Consider the following 14,042-nt stretch of genomic DNA (forward strand, 5'->3'; position numbering starts at 1 on the left):
CGGGGATTTTTTTTGTAGATCGGGTCCCCCGTTGGGCTGAAATCCTCTGGATGTGTTGGGATCTCCCTGGCAGATTTTTTTTTTACTGCTTCAGAACTGTCTGGGTCTGTTTGACAAGAAAATCAGTGAAACCTCAGGCGGGTTAAACCACCCCGAGCCGCTCTGCGCGGCATCCTTCACTTCTTCGCGCGGAGGAGAATCAACACGCACGCCGGCAGAGATGGGACAGACCGCGTTTGAACTCGCGCCGTGTGGAAGGAGCGAGAAATCTTTGTTTTTCTCTCGCCCTTTGTCATCTTTTCTGCTTAAGCTACAGATTCCTCGGGCCTGGGGCCTCACCCCTGGGCAGCAGAGTCCTGCTCTCAGCTGGGACCCCTCCGATTATTTATTTGTGTTATTTTGCGGCTCGTTAGGAGAAATTAAGCCAAGGAAAGCACAGGCGGGGTGGAAGGAAAAGAGTCCAGCCCAGGAACCCTGCTAGGCCATGTTGAAGGTTCTGGTCTTGCGAACGGCCTAATCCACGCTTAATCTAATCACAAGTGTTTGGCTAAGCCAGGCCTACAGCCTGTGGCATCCAGGAGGAGCTGGCGCAACGTCCCCGGCACCCTCACGAGGAAACCCCCAGCACCGGCAGCTCCGCTGGTTTTAGTCTGAACCTGGGACGAGTCGAGCGGCAGCGCTGGGGGTGGAAGGAGATAGAGGTGACGGTTTACTCATCCCGTGACTTAGTCACCCCCGGCCCCCCAGCACGCGAAGATTTCCCTTTGTGCTGAATTTGTGCAAAGTGAGTAATCCCGGCGCCCCAAGGCCGGGCTTTGCAGAACAGGGTATTTCTGCAGAAAAACGCGCTGCCTCTTCAGCTTCAGGCGAACGGGGCAGCGCGCCCAGGGCGCTTGGGCGGTGAACGTTCCGAAATTTTTAATTTTTGTCCTTTTCAAAGGCTGGCGTTTCTCTCCCACAACACACCCAGCCGCAGGCGGGACGTGGCGCTTTGTGGATGCCGCTACAGCGGCTTGATACCGGTTTTAAACGGTTCCTGACACCCCGGACCCCTCCATTCCCAGCCTGTCCCTCGTGTCGTGCGTGTCCCCGTCCCTCGTGACACATCCACGCTCCCCCCCCCCCAGTCACACCATGTGTCCGCCCCCCCCCCGGACTCCCAAAGCCACCTGCAGCTGGATATTTTTTTATTATTAATTGGATTTTTTGGGGGGGAGAGGTGTCATTTTGGGGGGGGGGGAGAACCAAACCCCCCCCCCCATCATTTCGCAGCGGCCCCCCCCCCCCCCAGCACCGCGGGGGGGGCGCCAGGCAGCGCTGCCGAACCCGAGCGCATTCACCGGCAGCAGGAGGAGGAGGAGGAGGAGGAGGAGGAGGAGGAAGGGGGGGGTGGCGGAGGGAGGGAGCAATTGAATTCAAACACAAACAACCGCATGGGGCTCGGGCCCGCCGCGCCGCGCCGCTCCTAGGCCGGGGCCACCGCCGCCCCCCCCGGGCTCCCCGCGCTGGGGGGCAGGAGCCGCCCTGCTTCCCCTCCTCCCCCTTTTTTTTCTTATTATTTTAATTCCCCCCCCCCCCCTCCTTTAATCCCAGCCTCGGCCGGGTTTTTGCCTCCTAAACTTCACCCTTAACCCCCTCCCTCCTCTGTCCCCCCCCCGCCCCCCCCTCCCCGTTCCCGGGAGGAGCCGCCAGCAAAGATGTCCCGGTCCAACCGGCAGAAGGAATATAAATGCGGGGACCTGGTTTTCGCCAAGATGAAGGGTTATCCGCACTGGCCTGCCCGGGTAAGGCGCGGGGGGGGCGGCCAGGGGACCCCCCCGCTGCTCCGGGTTGCATAACGCGGCCGGTGTCCCGGGGGGGGAAGCGGGGTCAGGCCTGGGGGGGGCGATGGTGCCGGTTTTCGGTTGGATCCAACTTTACCGGCCCCTTATATAAGGCCGGGCCCCGCGGGCGGGGCTGGGGGTGATTCGGTACCGGGGGGGGTGGGGGGGGGAAGCGCTTTCTGGTTATTTTATTTTTTCTGAGCGGGGGGTTAATGTATTGGAAACTACGGCCCAGCTCCCCCCCCCCCCCCAACTGGGGCCCGCATTCATTTCCCTGTGGGGGGGGAGGAAGGAGACAGGTGGGGGGGTCGCGGGGGGGGGACCGCGTGGCTTTTGCCACCGCGTGGCAGTGGGGACCCCCCCCCCCCTCCACCCCCCACGCTGCTCCTGCTCCGTGTCACGGGGGCGGGACGGGCCCCCCCCTCGCCCCGTGCAGAGGGACGAGGCCGTAACCCCGGCCCAACCTGCGCCGGAGCACGAGGCCGCCAGCCCGTGCCCCCCCCCACCCCACGGGGACCCCCCCCCAGTATCACCCAGGGGGTGAATCACCCAATTCCCACGTGGGCCCCCCCCCCCCACCCGTCGAGTTGTCGCGGGGGGGGGCAGTGACACGTTGTTCCCACGCTGTGGACCTGCTGCTGCGCTTCACCGACGGTTTGGGGGTGAGCGGGGGGGGGGGGTTGGGATTATCCACCCCCCCCACCCCCATCCTCCTGGCTTCACCAGCGGGTGCCCCCCCCCGGGTGCCAAACCGGTGCCAGCGGCGTCTGGCTTGAAAAAGCAATAGAATTACCGAGAACTTGGGACAGAGCGGGGGGGACACACCAGGCCGGGTGGGGGGGGGGCACGGTGGGGTGCTCACCCCCCCCCCCCCCCCGCGTGTGCCGGACCCGCCGCCGCCCCCCCCGGCTCACACCGGGGCAGGGTCCTGGGCACCGTGTGGATGCGGGGGGGTCCCGAGCATCTTTAGGGGGGTGCTGGGGGGGGGGGGGGCGGTACCAGCAGCCTGGTCCCCGGGGATGAAGCATCTCGGCCGGGGGGGAGGAAGCTCTGGCGACAGAAAAACGTCGCTGGTTATTTTTGCAAGCGGTCGATGATGTAGTTTAAAATTCCCTTGTAGTGCGTGCGACCCCCGCCCTCCCCCCCCACCCCCCACCCCAGCAAACCCCAAATCACAGCGAAACGGCAAAACCCGACAGGCTTTAAAGGCCGAGGGTCCCCCCCCCCATCCCGTCCCCTCCTCCCTTCTCGGGGCTGAATAACTTTTGTTTGGTTTGTTGGGTCTGGCGGGGAGGCCCGGGGGGGGTGGGGGAGCCGGGGGGGGGTGGGGGAGCCGGGGTTGGGGGGTGGGGAGCCGGGGGGGGGGGTGGGGAGCCCAGCAGCTTTGGCACCGGCCCCCGGCGCGTTGGAAAGCGGCTTTGGCGAGGAGGAGCCAGCGGAGCCACCGCGTCCCCCGGGGGGGACAACGAGCTGCTCCCCGCCGCTCTGGCCCCCGCTTCCCAAAAAAAAAAAAAAAAAAAAAAAAGCCCCTCTAAGGGGGTGTCCCTGGGGACAGGGGGGTGACACCGGCTTGGGCTGAGCCCAAATTAGCGCCAGCGGGCCGAGCCCGCTCGGGTTTCAGCGCCACCGGAGCATTTCGGGGGGGTGGGGAGTGGGTTTTGTCCCCCCGAAAGAGGTGGGGGGTTTGGGGGTGGGCCGGGGGGTTTTGGGGTGCTGCCCTCCCCGCGGTGACTAATCCAGGCCGGGAGCAGCCGCAGGGTTTGCCCGTGACTAATCAGCTGCTCTGATGAAACGTTACCCGGCCCGTGGCGTCCCCTGCGATATTTGTTTCCAGCCAGGTGTGGTTGGAGCAGGAGGAGAAGGCGACTGGGAGAAATGGAGGGGACGGAGCCGGGGCCACCGCGGGGACGGGGACCGATTCCCCCGGGCTGTGCTCTGGGGCGGCACTCGTGCCTCTGGGGGGTCCCCACCGCTGGGACCCTCCGGTCACCCACCCGCTGGTGCTTCCCCCCATGCTGGGGCCGGACCCGCAGCCCTTTTATTTTCCTTTCCTCGTAGGCCATCGCTCATTTACAGCCCCCCAGGACGGTGAGGAGCGCGGCAGGGACCGGTGCAGCAGCGGGGGGTCCCAGCGCCGCTCTCAGCACCGCTGGCGTCCCTGTCCCTGAGTATCTCCTGTCCCCGTCACCAGTGTTCGGTGCGGCCGAGGGCTCCTCGCTGCCGGGCAGCCGTACACTTTGCCACGGTTTCGAGAAGAAACCGGGCAGTTTATTGCTGGTCAGGGGGAGCCAGGGCTGTCCCCCCCTCGCCCCGCAGGGCTGTGCCCCGTGTCGCGCTACCGGGGCCGCGCCAGCTGGGATGGGGCTGCAGTGATGTCCCTTGGGGCTGGGGACAGCGGGCCGGGTGAGCCCCAGGTCGGTGCGTGGGTACGGCCGTGGGGCTCGGGGGTGCCCCAGACCCACAGCCCAGCTGCATGCGCCCCCGCCTTGTGCTTTTTGAGTCGTGTGTGACCCACAGGAATTAACTCAGTAATTCCGCTTCCCGCCGGCCTTCGTCCAGCAGTGGGGAAACTGAGGCAGGGGTGGGTTGGTCCCGGCTCCTGGTGCTGCCGGGGTTGCCGGGGCTGATGCCAGGTCGGCTGCTCCTCTCGTGCGCCGGGGACCAGTTGCAAAGGTCAAGTGCAGAGGTTGGGGACAGAGTCCGCACGGGGGTACGTGCCTGCTGCTCCCCTGCCACGCTCCACAGCTTCCCCCCCAGGGGGCCTGTCCCAGCCTCTTGTTTTCAGACCCCCCCCCAGCCCTGTGGTCCGTGGGTCTCTGGGCAAGGACGAGCTGGTGGCACCGGTGCCATTCGCAGGAGCTGGCAGGGGAATGGCGACGGGCACATGTGGACTTTCACCCAGCACCACAGACCTTTAACCCCCCCTTGCCACCTCTGTGGCGAGCGCCAGGGATGGACAAACAGACACTGGACAAACAGGCGGCAGCGCCTCGAGCCCCGGCTGCCCGGGGAGCCGTGCGCCCTCTGCTCCCGCCGTGGTTTGGCAGCCTGGGGGGGGTCTCCGAGGAGTGGGGGGTTTCTGAACAGCCCCAGCCCCTTCCCAGCCCTCCGGGGGGGTTTCTGCCCTCGCTACCGGCATCCCAGTGTCCCCGTATCCCACCGCACCCCGGCTGCCCCTGCAGATAGAGCTGCCGCGGCCCCTCCTGCAGGGACGGGGTTTGGGTGCAGAAGGGGCAGATAAGGGGCTGTCGCTTGCGGTGGGTTCTGCCCGTCGTGTGGCTTCACCATGAGGTTTTCGCAGCACCAGGCCCAGCGCTGCCCGTCCCCCGGCCATGGCGCGACCTTGGCCAAGGGCGGTTCCTGGTGTGGGGACGGGGACAGGCGGCGGTGGGCTTGGGGTCACCGGTGCCGTGGGGCAGCCGTCCCCGTCCCCGCTGCCTTTGATGCCGCCTGTGCCGCCTTTCCTCAGGGAAGGAGGGTTTAAAAATAGCCGGGGAATGGCAAAGCCGGGGGATCTCCACCAGGGCCCCGGCACCATGAGGGGCTTGGGGGAGCCGTGTCCTCACCTGGGGTCTTCAGGGCTGGTGGGGCCTTGGACGCATCATCTGGGGAGCGACTGGGGGAAACTTGCAGTGAAGCATCCCCTGCCCGGCCGGGCTGGCGGCCGCCCCTCTGGCTCATCCTCTCACGGCCACCCCGGCCGTGCCGTGCGGGGACGGAGCCACCGCTCCCGGCGGCCGCGGTGGCAACGCGGGCGGGCGGGTTCCCGCGGGGTGCGGTGGCTGGTGCGAGGGTCAGACCAAGCTGTGCGTGGGCCGGGACCGTCCCCGCGCGCCCCATCCCTGCTCCTGAAGCGCCTGTGTGCACCGGGGGGGCCCAGTGGGGACTGGGGGCTTTGGGGCAGGACAGCGGTGCCGGGAGCCCCGGGGTGCCAGAGAGCAGAGACGTGTCACCGATCCCACAACGCAGCGTGGATGTGGGCAGGAGGAGGCTCTGGATGCCCCAAACCACATTTGGGCAGCGGGGACGGCACAGAGACACGTCCCACCCCAGTCCGGCTCCCGCGCACGGGCCGTCACGCTGCCCATCGCGTCCCAGTGCCTGCACGGAGCCCCGCGCCGGCATCGCCGGCCGGCACTGCGCAGTGTCGGTTCCCGGGTGTCCGGGGATGAAGCTGCACGGTGTTCCCAGCTCTGGGAATGAAACCGGGAGAAACCCTTGGCCAGGCCGGCCCTTGAGCGTCAGATTTGGAACCACGCGGTGATGTGCCGGGAGTAGGAGGGTAGCAAAGGAAGCCCGGTGGCAGCCCAGCCGGCTGGGGAAACTGAGGCTCGGCGAGCACCAAGGGTGGCAGTGACTTGGCAAAGGCTGTGCCGTGAGTCAGCAGCTCGCCAGGAACGGGACCCGGGGCGCTGGCACCGTCGTGCTGGGCGACGCGCTGGCCCCAGCCCCTGCCCGCACCCCCCGGCTCCTTCACCTCCCTCCGAGGTTTTCTCGGGGAATTTATGGCCACGCTCCTCGCGCCGGCTGGAGCTGGGGGGTTATTTTTAGATGCTATAAAAAGCAGCCGGAGTCGCTTTCACTGTGTTCCCGCGTGGCGCCTCGGGAATACTCACGCTCGGTGAAATGGCACCTGCCGGGGGGGTCGGTGCCGGCTGCTCGTGCACCCTCCGTCCGGGTGCTCCCACCGTGGCCGGTGACACTAATTCGGCACGGGGGTCCCCACAGTGGGACAGTGTCAACGGGCACCCCGGCACCTCCTGGCGTTTCCCCATCCCTGCCGCGGGCAGGAGGTGACGCCTCTGGCTTCACCGGCACAAATTTGCTGAGTTAAAAATGTCTGAGCCAGTCTAGACAAGAGCTTACGGCGGCCACCCCTCGGCTGTCCCCGTGGGGGGACACGGGGAGCCCCACAGCACCCGTGTTCACAGCCCTATGTTTTATTAACTGCTGTGCTTGCGTGCGGTGCCACGGTGGGTGGATTCCCCAGGAATTGTGTTTTCTTCCCTCCCCTGTGTTGGTTGGTTCGATACGGTGCCCGGGACACTCGCGTGTCGGGGGGAGAGCTGGGCTCTGCTTCCCCCCCCAGTCCTCACCCCGTCCTTGTGTCGCACAGATTGACGAGATGCCAGAAGCTGCAGTAAAATCCTCCTCCAATAAATACCAAGTCTTCTTCTTTGGGACCCACGAAACGTGAGTGGAGCCGGAGCTGGGGCCGGGGGGGCACTGACGGATCGACCCCTCTACCGGGCAGGGGTTTCGGGGAGAGGCGAGACCCCCCCCCGGCTGCAGTCCCTCACTGCTTGTGCTCCCCCGCACAGGGCATTCCTGGGGCCCAAAGACCTCTTCCCCTACGAAGAATGCAAGGAGAAGTTCGGGAAACCCAACAAGCGGAAAGGGTTCAGTGAAGGGTTGTGGGAGATCGAGAACAACCCCACCGTCAAAGCCTCCGGCTACCAGGTGGGTCCTGTCCCCTTGTCCCCCCTGGTTCCCCCTTCCCGGGACCCCTCTGAGTCCCCGTGTCCCCCCAGCCCACCCAGAAGAAGAGCTGCCCCGAGGACGCAGAGCCGCAGCGGGAGCCGGAGGGCGACGGGGAGAAGAAGGGTAACGCGGAGGGGAGCAGCGACGAGGAGGGGAAGCTGGTGATCGACGAGCAGTCCAAGGAGAAGAACGAGAAAGGCGGGAGCAAGAGGAAAGCGGAAGATGCTTTGGAGGTAGGGGGACGTCAAGGACACGGGCCGGGGGGGTCCAGGGCTGGGCTGAGCCGATCTCCCCCACCCAGGACTCCCCCAAACGCACCAAGGAGGCGGAGGGGCAGGAAGGGGAGAAGAAGGTAGAAAACGAAGAGGCCCCCAAAGAGGAGGCGAAACCCAACCCGGCCGAAGGGGAGAAGAACAGCGACGCCGCCAGCGCGCCGGACGCCAACGAAGCCAAGCAGGAGGGCAAGGAGGAGGTCAGAGACCACAAGGAGAGGTGAGGGTGGTGCCGTGACCCCCATCCCCAACCCCCGGGCTCCTCCCTGCCCACCCCCCACCCCGGGCACGGGGGGACGTCCCCGGTGACGTGGAGAGGGGGGTTCCGGTGTCACCGGCGGCTCCGTGACCGAGTGCCGGGGTCTGTTCTCGGCTCCTGCAGCCCGTAGCGGCCTCCCTGGTGAGCTGATCCCGCCGGCCCCGGCCCCGCTGGGCTCCCTGGGTGCTGCCCCGTCTCGCCCTCGTCGGCTCATCGCGTCCGTAGCTCCGGACAAGAGAAATAAACCGAAAATTGAAAATTTTTAAACAGAAAATTAAAAAAAAAAAAAGAGAGAGAGAGAGAGAAAATGAAGAGAAACCCGGTAACACGAACCCCTGAACCGACCCGCATCTCCCGGCCCCGCCGTCGCGGGGCGCATGCTTTGTATTAGTGATTTCTAGGGGGCTGATCAGTTGATTTGAAATAAAAGCGATTCTGCCTTTTTAAAGCGGTTCCGCCGGCCTCTCCCTCCCAGGGCTGTTCGGACCCCGCGGCGGGGGGGACGCGGCCCCGGTGCCCCCGCGTTGTTGGGGGCTGGATGGGGAGCAGAAGGAAACGCGAGAAGAGACTGGACTAAACTGGGCTGGTACTGGGGAGAGAAATGGTTGCAGGAGAGAGGTGGGGGGGACGGTTTTCAGAGGGGAGGCTTTTAATAAAATAAACCAACACAATTCTGCGGGGAAGCACCGCTGCGGGGCGGGCCCGGGCGGGTGTGCGGGGCCCGGGCGGGAGTGCGGGTCCGGCCCGGGGCTGAGCGTCCATCTCATCCCGGCCCCCCCGCGGCCCCGGGCGGCGGCGGCTCCCGCGGCAGAAAATGGAGGCCTGGCCGGGAGCCAGCGCCAACGCGGGACTACAGCTCCCGGCTGCCCGGGCTGCGGCCCCGGGGACGGCCCAGGCCCCGCCTGGGGAGCTGCCGGGCCGGGGGTGCGGGAAAGCGGACAGTCCGTCGCGGAAAGGCCGGGGCCGCCGCAGGCCCGGCTGGGGCCGCCGGGACAGGCCGCGGACTACAGCTCCCGGCGTGCCCCGCGCCTCCCGGCGTGCCCCGCGCCCCGGCCACCGCCCTTTAACCCGCCCGCGGCCGCTCCCAGGGTGCACCGCGCCAGGGGGCGGGGCTGCGGACTACGGCTCCCAGCGCGCCCCGCGGGACTACGTGTCCCGGCGTGCACCGCGGCAAGCCCCGCCCTTCCGCCCCGCCCTCTGCGCCAGCGCGGGAGAGAGCGCGGAGGTGAACGGGGAGCGCGGCCTGCGGGGCCTGCGGCGGGCGGGGGGTGCTGCGGGACACCCGGGGCCCTGCCCGGGGGTCTCTGCAGGACGCCTGGGTCCCCTTTGGGGTGGGGTCTCTGCAGGACGCCTCGGTCCCCTTTAGAGGTGAGGGTCTCTGCAGGACGCCTGGGTCCCCTTTGGGGGTGGGGTCTCTGCAGGACGCCTGGGTCCCCTTTGGGGGTGGGGTCTCTGCAGGACGCCTGGGTCCCCTTTGGAGGTGGGGGGGGTCTCTGCAGGACGCCTGGGTCCCCTTTTGGGGTGGGGTCTCTGCAGGACGCCTGGGTCCCTTTTTGGGGTGGGGTCTCTGCAGGATGCCTGGGTCCCTTTTTGGGGTGGGGTCTCTGCAGGACGCCTGGGTCCCTTTTGGGGTGGGGTCTCTGCAGGACGCCTGGGTTCCCACCACGTTCCTTCGAGGCCCATCACCCCGGCGGGTGTGAGGGAGTTCCCTGTGCCCCCCTGACCGCCCCCCCAGCACCATGCGGCTCTCGGCCCTGCTGTGCGCGGGGCGGCTGCGCATCCCCCCCGGCTACCGCCATGGCACCTGGCGCCCCGAAACCGCGGCCGCCCAGCGCCGCAACCCTCCCGGCCAGCGCCGCAACAAGATCTTCGTGGAGCCCATTGCCAGGGAGGACTGGAAGGTGTTTCGTGGGGACACGGTGAGTGCCCCAGGCCCCCCCCGAGGATGACGGCCAGGCTGGGGGGGCCACCCTGACCCCCCTCCCTCCGCCGCAGGTCCAGGTCCTGGTTGGGAAGGATGCGGGGAAGCAAGCGATGGTCACCCAGGTCGTGCGCGCCCGGAACTGGGTGGTGGTGGAAGGACTGAACACGGTGAGGCTGGAGCTGGGGAGGTGTCACCGTGCTGGGGGGGGACACCCGGGCTGTGGGTGACCCCTCCGCGTCTGTCACAGCACTACCGCTATGTCAACCGAACGGCCAAGTACGCTGGGACGTACATCGCCAGCGAGGCGCCGCTGCTGCTCAGCCAGATCTCGCTGGTGGACCCCGAGGACCGGTAACGGCTGCAGCGGGGGGACGAGGGGACCCCACAGGGGGTCCTGACCCCCTGAGTGGGTCCTGAGCCCCCCCCGCTCGCTGCCGGCAGGAAGCCGACGGAGGTGGAGTGGCGATACACGGAGGAGGGCGAGCGCGTCCGCGTGTCCCTGCGCAGTGGCCGCATCATCCCCCTGCCCCTGCGGGAGCGCCGGGACGGCATCGTCCCCGAGCAGTGGATCGGTGAGCGGGGACGCAGGGGACAGTGGGGGCGGCTGGTGGCCCTCGGGGCGGGGACGCGGCCTCAGCGCTGTCCCCTCGGCTGTGTGCAGACGGCCCCAAGGACACGACGGTGAAGGACGCGCTGGAGAAGACGTATTCGCCGTCACTGAAGACCTTCGAGGAGGAGATCATGGACGCCATGGGGATTGTGGAGACACGCCGGCCCAAGAAATCCTACTGGTATTAACTGGGAGAGACTGGGGAGAAATGGAACCCCCCAGGCTCTGCAATAAAAACACCCCTTTATTTTCCCTGTTTGTGGTGCTTTCGGGGTGGCCCCCAACTCAGGCTGAGCCCTGGGCTCAATAAATCCCAGATTTATTGTGGTTCACACCCAGCACCGGGAGCAGGGGGGCTCTGCCGCTCCCCGGGGGGCTCTGCCCCTGCCGCATCTTTGTCTTCACCGCTGTCCCCGTCCTCACCGCTGTCCCCATCCTCACCGCCGTCCTCGCCGCTGTCCTCACCACTGTCCTCGTCCCCGTCCAGCCCCGCCAGCACCGCGCCCAGGGGTGTCCGCGCCGCCACCAGCACCAGGTTCCGCGGGGAGAACAGCGGGTCGAACAGGGGGATGAGGGCGCAATGGAAACCTGTGGGGATAGGGGGGTCAGTCCTGGCACCACCACCGCCCCCCCCCGCTGGCCCCCGCTCCCCACCTTGCTCCCGCAGGTAGAGCAGCCGGTCCAGGAGGATCAGCGTCTCCACCAGCGGTGCCAGCAGCAGCACCAGGCTCAGAAACGCCACGACCTTGTGCTGCTGCTCCAGCATGGCCCCCACGGCCGCCGAGTCCAGCGGCACCGCGGCCGGGTCCAGCCCCACGCGGGGCAGCCCCAGGCGCGCGTATCTGCGGGAAAACGCCGCTCAGGGGGCTGAAAAAGCGGGGACGGGGGTGTCCCCAAGCCCAAACTCACTGGGGGAAGCTGAGGGCGTGCGCCTTGCGGACGGTCTGCACCCGCGGGCGCCGCTGCGCCGGGTCGGCCGCGCGGATCAGGCTCTCGAGCGCAGCACGGTAGCAGTGGACGCGCAGGGACGCGCTGCCCGTCCCCAGCCGCCCCACAAACTCCTCCAGCGCGTGGCAGGCGGCCTCGCGCGCCCGGTATGAGAGTGCGTGGCCCGGTAACGCCGTCACTGCGGCGCTCAGGGGGTACCCGGGGGGGCACCCAGGGGGCTGCGGCGGGGTGGAGAGCTTCATGTAGCAACAGGCCACCGAGGCCACGGCGGCCACGGCCGGGCTGCGGGCAAAGTGGCGCAGCAGGGCCGGGCTGAGGTCCCCGCAGGCGTGCAGCCCCGTCACCAGCATCCGCTGCCCCCCCGTGCCCCCCAGTGGGTTCCGGGCAGCGGGACCCGGCCCCGGGGGGTCGGGGGGCAGCAGGAATTCCCCCCAGGGAGCCCCGGGGTCCAGGTGACCGGGCACATGGCACGGGCCCCGGGGGGTGAGGGGAGGCGGGGGGTGGCGGGGGGGCTTCTGGCAGCGCCGGGGGGGCCCCTCGTTTCCCGGCACCCCTCTTTTTGCCAGCTCCTGCAGCAGCTCGCAGTCGAAGCGCTCGGCCATGGCGGCCAGGCGGGCGTCACCCTCCACCGCCGTGACGGACAAGCCGAGGCCGAAGGCCAAGAAACGCGAGAGGTGGCCCTGGGGAGGGGACACGTGCTCAGCTTGGCGGGGGGAACATGCCAGGGCCCCCCCAAATTCCCTCACTCCTACCTGCCCCGCTCCGACGTCCACAACGCGGTCACAGCCGGTGGCCTGGGACAGGCGCTGCAGCAGCTGCGGGGAGAGGGACGCTGCGGGGTCACAGGGAGGCTGCGGGGGGGCCACACAGAGTTTGGGGGGGTCACAGCGAGTTTGGGGGCTCACAGGGATTCTATGGCGGTTGCAGGGAGTTTGGGGGGGTTGCGAGGATTTTCTGGGGATCACATAGTGTTTGGGGGCATCATGGGGAGTTTTGGGAGCTCATGGGGAGTTTGGGGGTTTGCAGGGGCTTGGGGGGGTTAATGGGAGTTTGGGGGGTCGGGGATTTTGTGGGGGTCACACAGAGTGGGGGGGTCACAGGGAGTTCGGGGGGGTTGCAAAGAGTTCAGGAGTCGCAGGGAGTTTGGGGCTTTGGGGGGGTTCATGGGAGTTTGGGGGTCAGAGGGATTTTGTGGGGGTCACAGGGAGTGTGGGGATTTGCAGGGAATTTGGGGGCTCACAGGGAGTTTGGGGGGGTTGCAAAGAGTTTGGGAGTCGCAGGGAGTTGGGGGTTTGCAGGGGCTTGGGGGGTTAATGGGAGTTTGGGGGGTCAGAGGGATTTTGTGGGGGTCACAGGGAGTGGGGGGGTCACAGGGAGTTCGAGGGGGTTGCAAAGAGTTCAGGAGTCGCAGGGACTTTGGGGGTTTGGGGGGGTTAATGGGAGTTTGGGGGGGTCAGAGGGATTTTGGGGGGGTCACAGGGAGTGGGGGGAGTCGCACGGAGATCAGGGGTTTGCAGGGAGTTTGGGGGTCACCGGGGGTGCGGGGGGGGCACCGACCTTCCCCAGGCGCCGGATCTCGTGCTGTTTCTTGGGCTTGACGTGGCGGCGCAGCAGGGGGTGCAGGCGGAGGCTCTGGCAGGGCGGGCGCGGGGCCCCCCCGGAGCGTCCCCGCGGGAAGGCCAGGGCGCGCGCGGCGGCGGCGAAGGCCAAGAGGGACAGGGGCCACGCGGCCCCCGCGCCCCCCCGGCCCCCCAGCAGCAGCCGGGCCAGCGCCGGGGGGGGCGCGGTGGCCAGAGCCGCCTGCCAGCGCGGGGGCAGCTGCGCCCACAGCCCCTCGGCGAAGAAATCCTGTGGGGAGAGGGGTCAGGGGGGGCGGCGGCGCGGGGCGCGGGGCCGCGGGGGGGCCGCGGGGACACTCACGACGACGGAGGCGTCGAGCAGCGGGCGGTACAGCGACAGCAGGCGGATGATGTCGGCCGCTCGGCGCTGCTCCCGCTGCAGGGCGGGGCGCGGCGGGGCCGCCATGGGGGGTCACCCGGGGCGTTTCCGCTGAGGATGTGACGTCACCACGGGGCGTGTCCCCTGGGGATGTGACATCACCCGGGGCGTGTCCCCTAAGGATGTGATGTCACTATGGGGCGTGTCCCCTGGGGATGTGACGTCACCCGGGGCGTGTCCCCTAAGGATGTGATGTCACCATGGGGCGTGTCCCCTGGGGATGTGACGTCACCTGGGGCGTGTCCCCTGGGGATGTGACGTCACCACGGGGCGTGTCCGCTGAGGATGTGATGTCACCATGGGGCGTGTCCCCTGGGGATGTGATGTCACCCCAGGATCCCCCCCCCCCCGTCTGGCTGTGACCTCACAGTGCTGTGACATCACCAGGCCCTGACACCCCTCAGTGGCCATAACGTCACCCGGTGATGACGTCACCCGGTGAAGCACCCCTGGGTCATGACGTCACGCGGGAATGCAAGTCCCGCCCCTGCCGGCCATGACGTCACCAGGCCACAGCACCACCCGGCGATGCAATTGGCCCCTCCCACAGCCATGACGTCATCAGGCCACGACGTCACCGCGAGGCTCGAGCACACCCCCCCCCCCCCCGGCACCTCCCGGGCTCACGAGCCGTGACGTCACCCCCGCCGTCAGCACCCCCGGGGCCATAGAGCCGCCCCCGCCGCGGGCCAGAGCGGCCGCGCGCGCCACTCACCGCCCGGCGCTT

At 68.0% G+C, this 14,042-nt stretch overlaps 3 protein-coding genes across 3 annotated transcripts; 2 read left to right on the plus strand and 1 right to left on the minus strand.

Annotated features, from left to right (window-relative positions):
- The first annotated feature begins 1,391 nt into the window (after positions 1-1,391).
- On the plus strand, positions 1,392-8,283 carry HDGF (heparin binding growth factor). The gene is made up of 6 exons (XM_065653578.1): positions 1,392-1,784; positions 6,940-7,016; positions 7,145-7,283; positions 7,355-7,537; positions 7,606-7,796; positions 7,959-8,283. The coding sequence occupies exons 1-6, from the start codon at positions 1,698-1,700 to the stop codon at positions 7,963-7,965; spliced, it is 684 nt and encodes a 227-aa protein (XP_065509650.1). The 5' UTR covers positions 1,392-1,697; the 3' UTR covers positions 7,966-8,283.
- Positions 8,284-9,006: 723 nt separating this feature from the next.
- Positions 9,007-10,621, plus strand: MRPL24 (mitochondrial ribosomal protein L24). Its single transcript, XM_065653595.1, has 6 exons — positions 9,007-9,203; positions 9,482-9,754; positions 9,831-9,926; positions 10,007-10,110; positions 10,201-10,331; positions 10,421-10,621. The coding sequence occupies exons 2-6, from the start codon at positions 9,575-9,577 to the stop codon at positions 10,555-10,557; spliced, it is 648 nt and encodes a 215-aa protein (XP_065509667.1). The 5' UTR covers positions 9,007-9,203; positions 9,482-9,574; the 3' UTR covers positions 10,558-10,621.
- On the minus strand, positions 10,593-13,531 carry METTL25B (methyltransferase like 25B). Its single transcript, XM_065653593.1, has 6 exons — positions 13,238-13,531; positions 12,875-13,165; positions 12,070-12,132; positions 11,279-11,997; positions 11,024-11,211; positions 10,593-10,957 (listed from the first exon to the last, which is right to left on the minus strand). Exons 1-6 carry the CDS (start codon positions 13,340-13,342, stop codon positions 10,689-10,691), a joined length of 1,635 nt encoding a protein of 544 aa, XP_065509665.1. The 5' UTR covers positions 13,343-13,531; the 3' UTR covers positions 10,593-10,688.
- Between the last annotated feature and the right edge of the window lie 511 nt (positions 13,532-14,042).

Source organism: Caloenas nicobarica, chromosome 31 (genome assembly GCF_036013445.1).
Source record: "Caloenas nicobarica isolate bCalNic1 chromosome 31, bCalNic1.hap1, whole genome shotgun sequence".
Lineage (NCBI taxonomy): Eukaryota > Metazoa > Chordata > Aves > Columbiformes > Columbidae > Caloenas > Caloenas nicobarica.

What these genes read in the sequence shown, in the direction of transcription:
- HDGF (XM_065653578.1), top strand. Translation starts at nt 1,698, where the DNA reads ATGTCCCGGTCCAACCGGCAGAAGGAATATAAATGCGGGGACCTGGTT. An exon ending in TTCTTTGGGACCCACGAAAC is followed by an intron (nt 7,017 to 7,144) that starts GTGAGTGGAGCC and finishes TCCCCCGCACAG; the next exon opens with GGCATTCCTGGGGCCCAAAG. An exon ending in AAGCGGAAGATGCTTTGGAG is followed by an intron (nt 7,538 to 7,605) that starts GTAGGGGGACGT and finishes TCCCCCACCCAG; the next exon opens with GACTCCCCCAAACGCACCAA.
- MRPL24 (XM_065653595.1), top strand. Translation starts at nt 9,575, where the DNA reads ATGCGGCTCTCGGCCCTGCTGTGCGCGGGGCGGCTGCGCATCCCCCCC. An exon ending in TGGTGGAAGGACTGAACACG is followed by an intron (nt 9,927 to 10,006) that starts GTGAGGCTGGAG and finishes CGTCTGTCACAG; the next exon opens with CACTACCGCTATGTCAACCG. An exon ending in CGTCCCCGAGCAGTGGATCG is followed by an intron (nt 10,332 to 10,420) that starts GTGAGCGGGGAC and finishes GGCTGTGTGCAG; the next exon opens with ACGGCCCCAAGGACACGACG.
- METTL25B (XM_065653593.1), bottom strand. Translation starts at nt 13,342, where the DNA reads ATGGCGGCCCCGCCGCGCCCCGCCCTGCAGCGGGAGCAGCGCCGAGCG. An exon ending in TGCTCGACGCCTCCGTCGTC is followed by an intron (nt 13,166 to 13,237) that starts GTGAGTGTCCCC and finishes CTCTCCCCACAG; the next exon opens with GATTTCTTCGCCGAGGGGCT. An exon ending in AGATCCGGCGCCTGGGGAAG is followed by an intron (nt 12,133 to 12,874) that starts GTCGGTGCCCCC and finishes CTCTCCCCGCAG; the next exon opens with CTGCTGCAGCGCCTGTCCCA.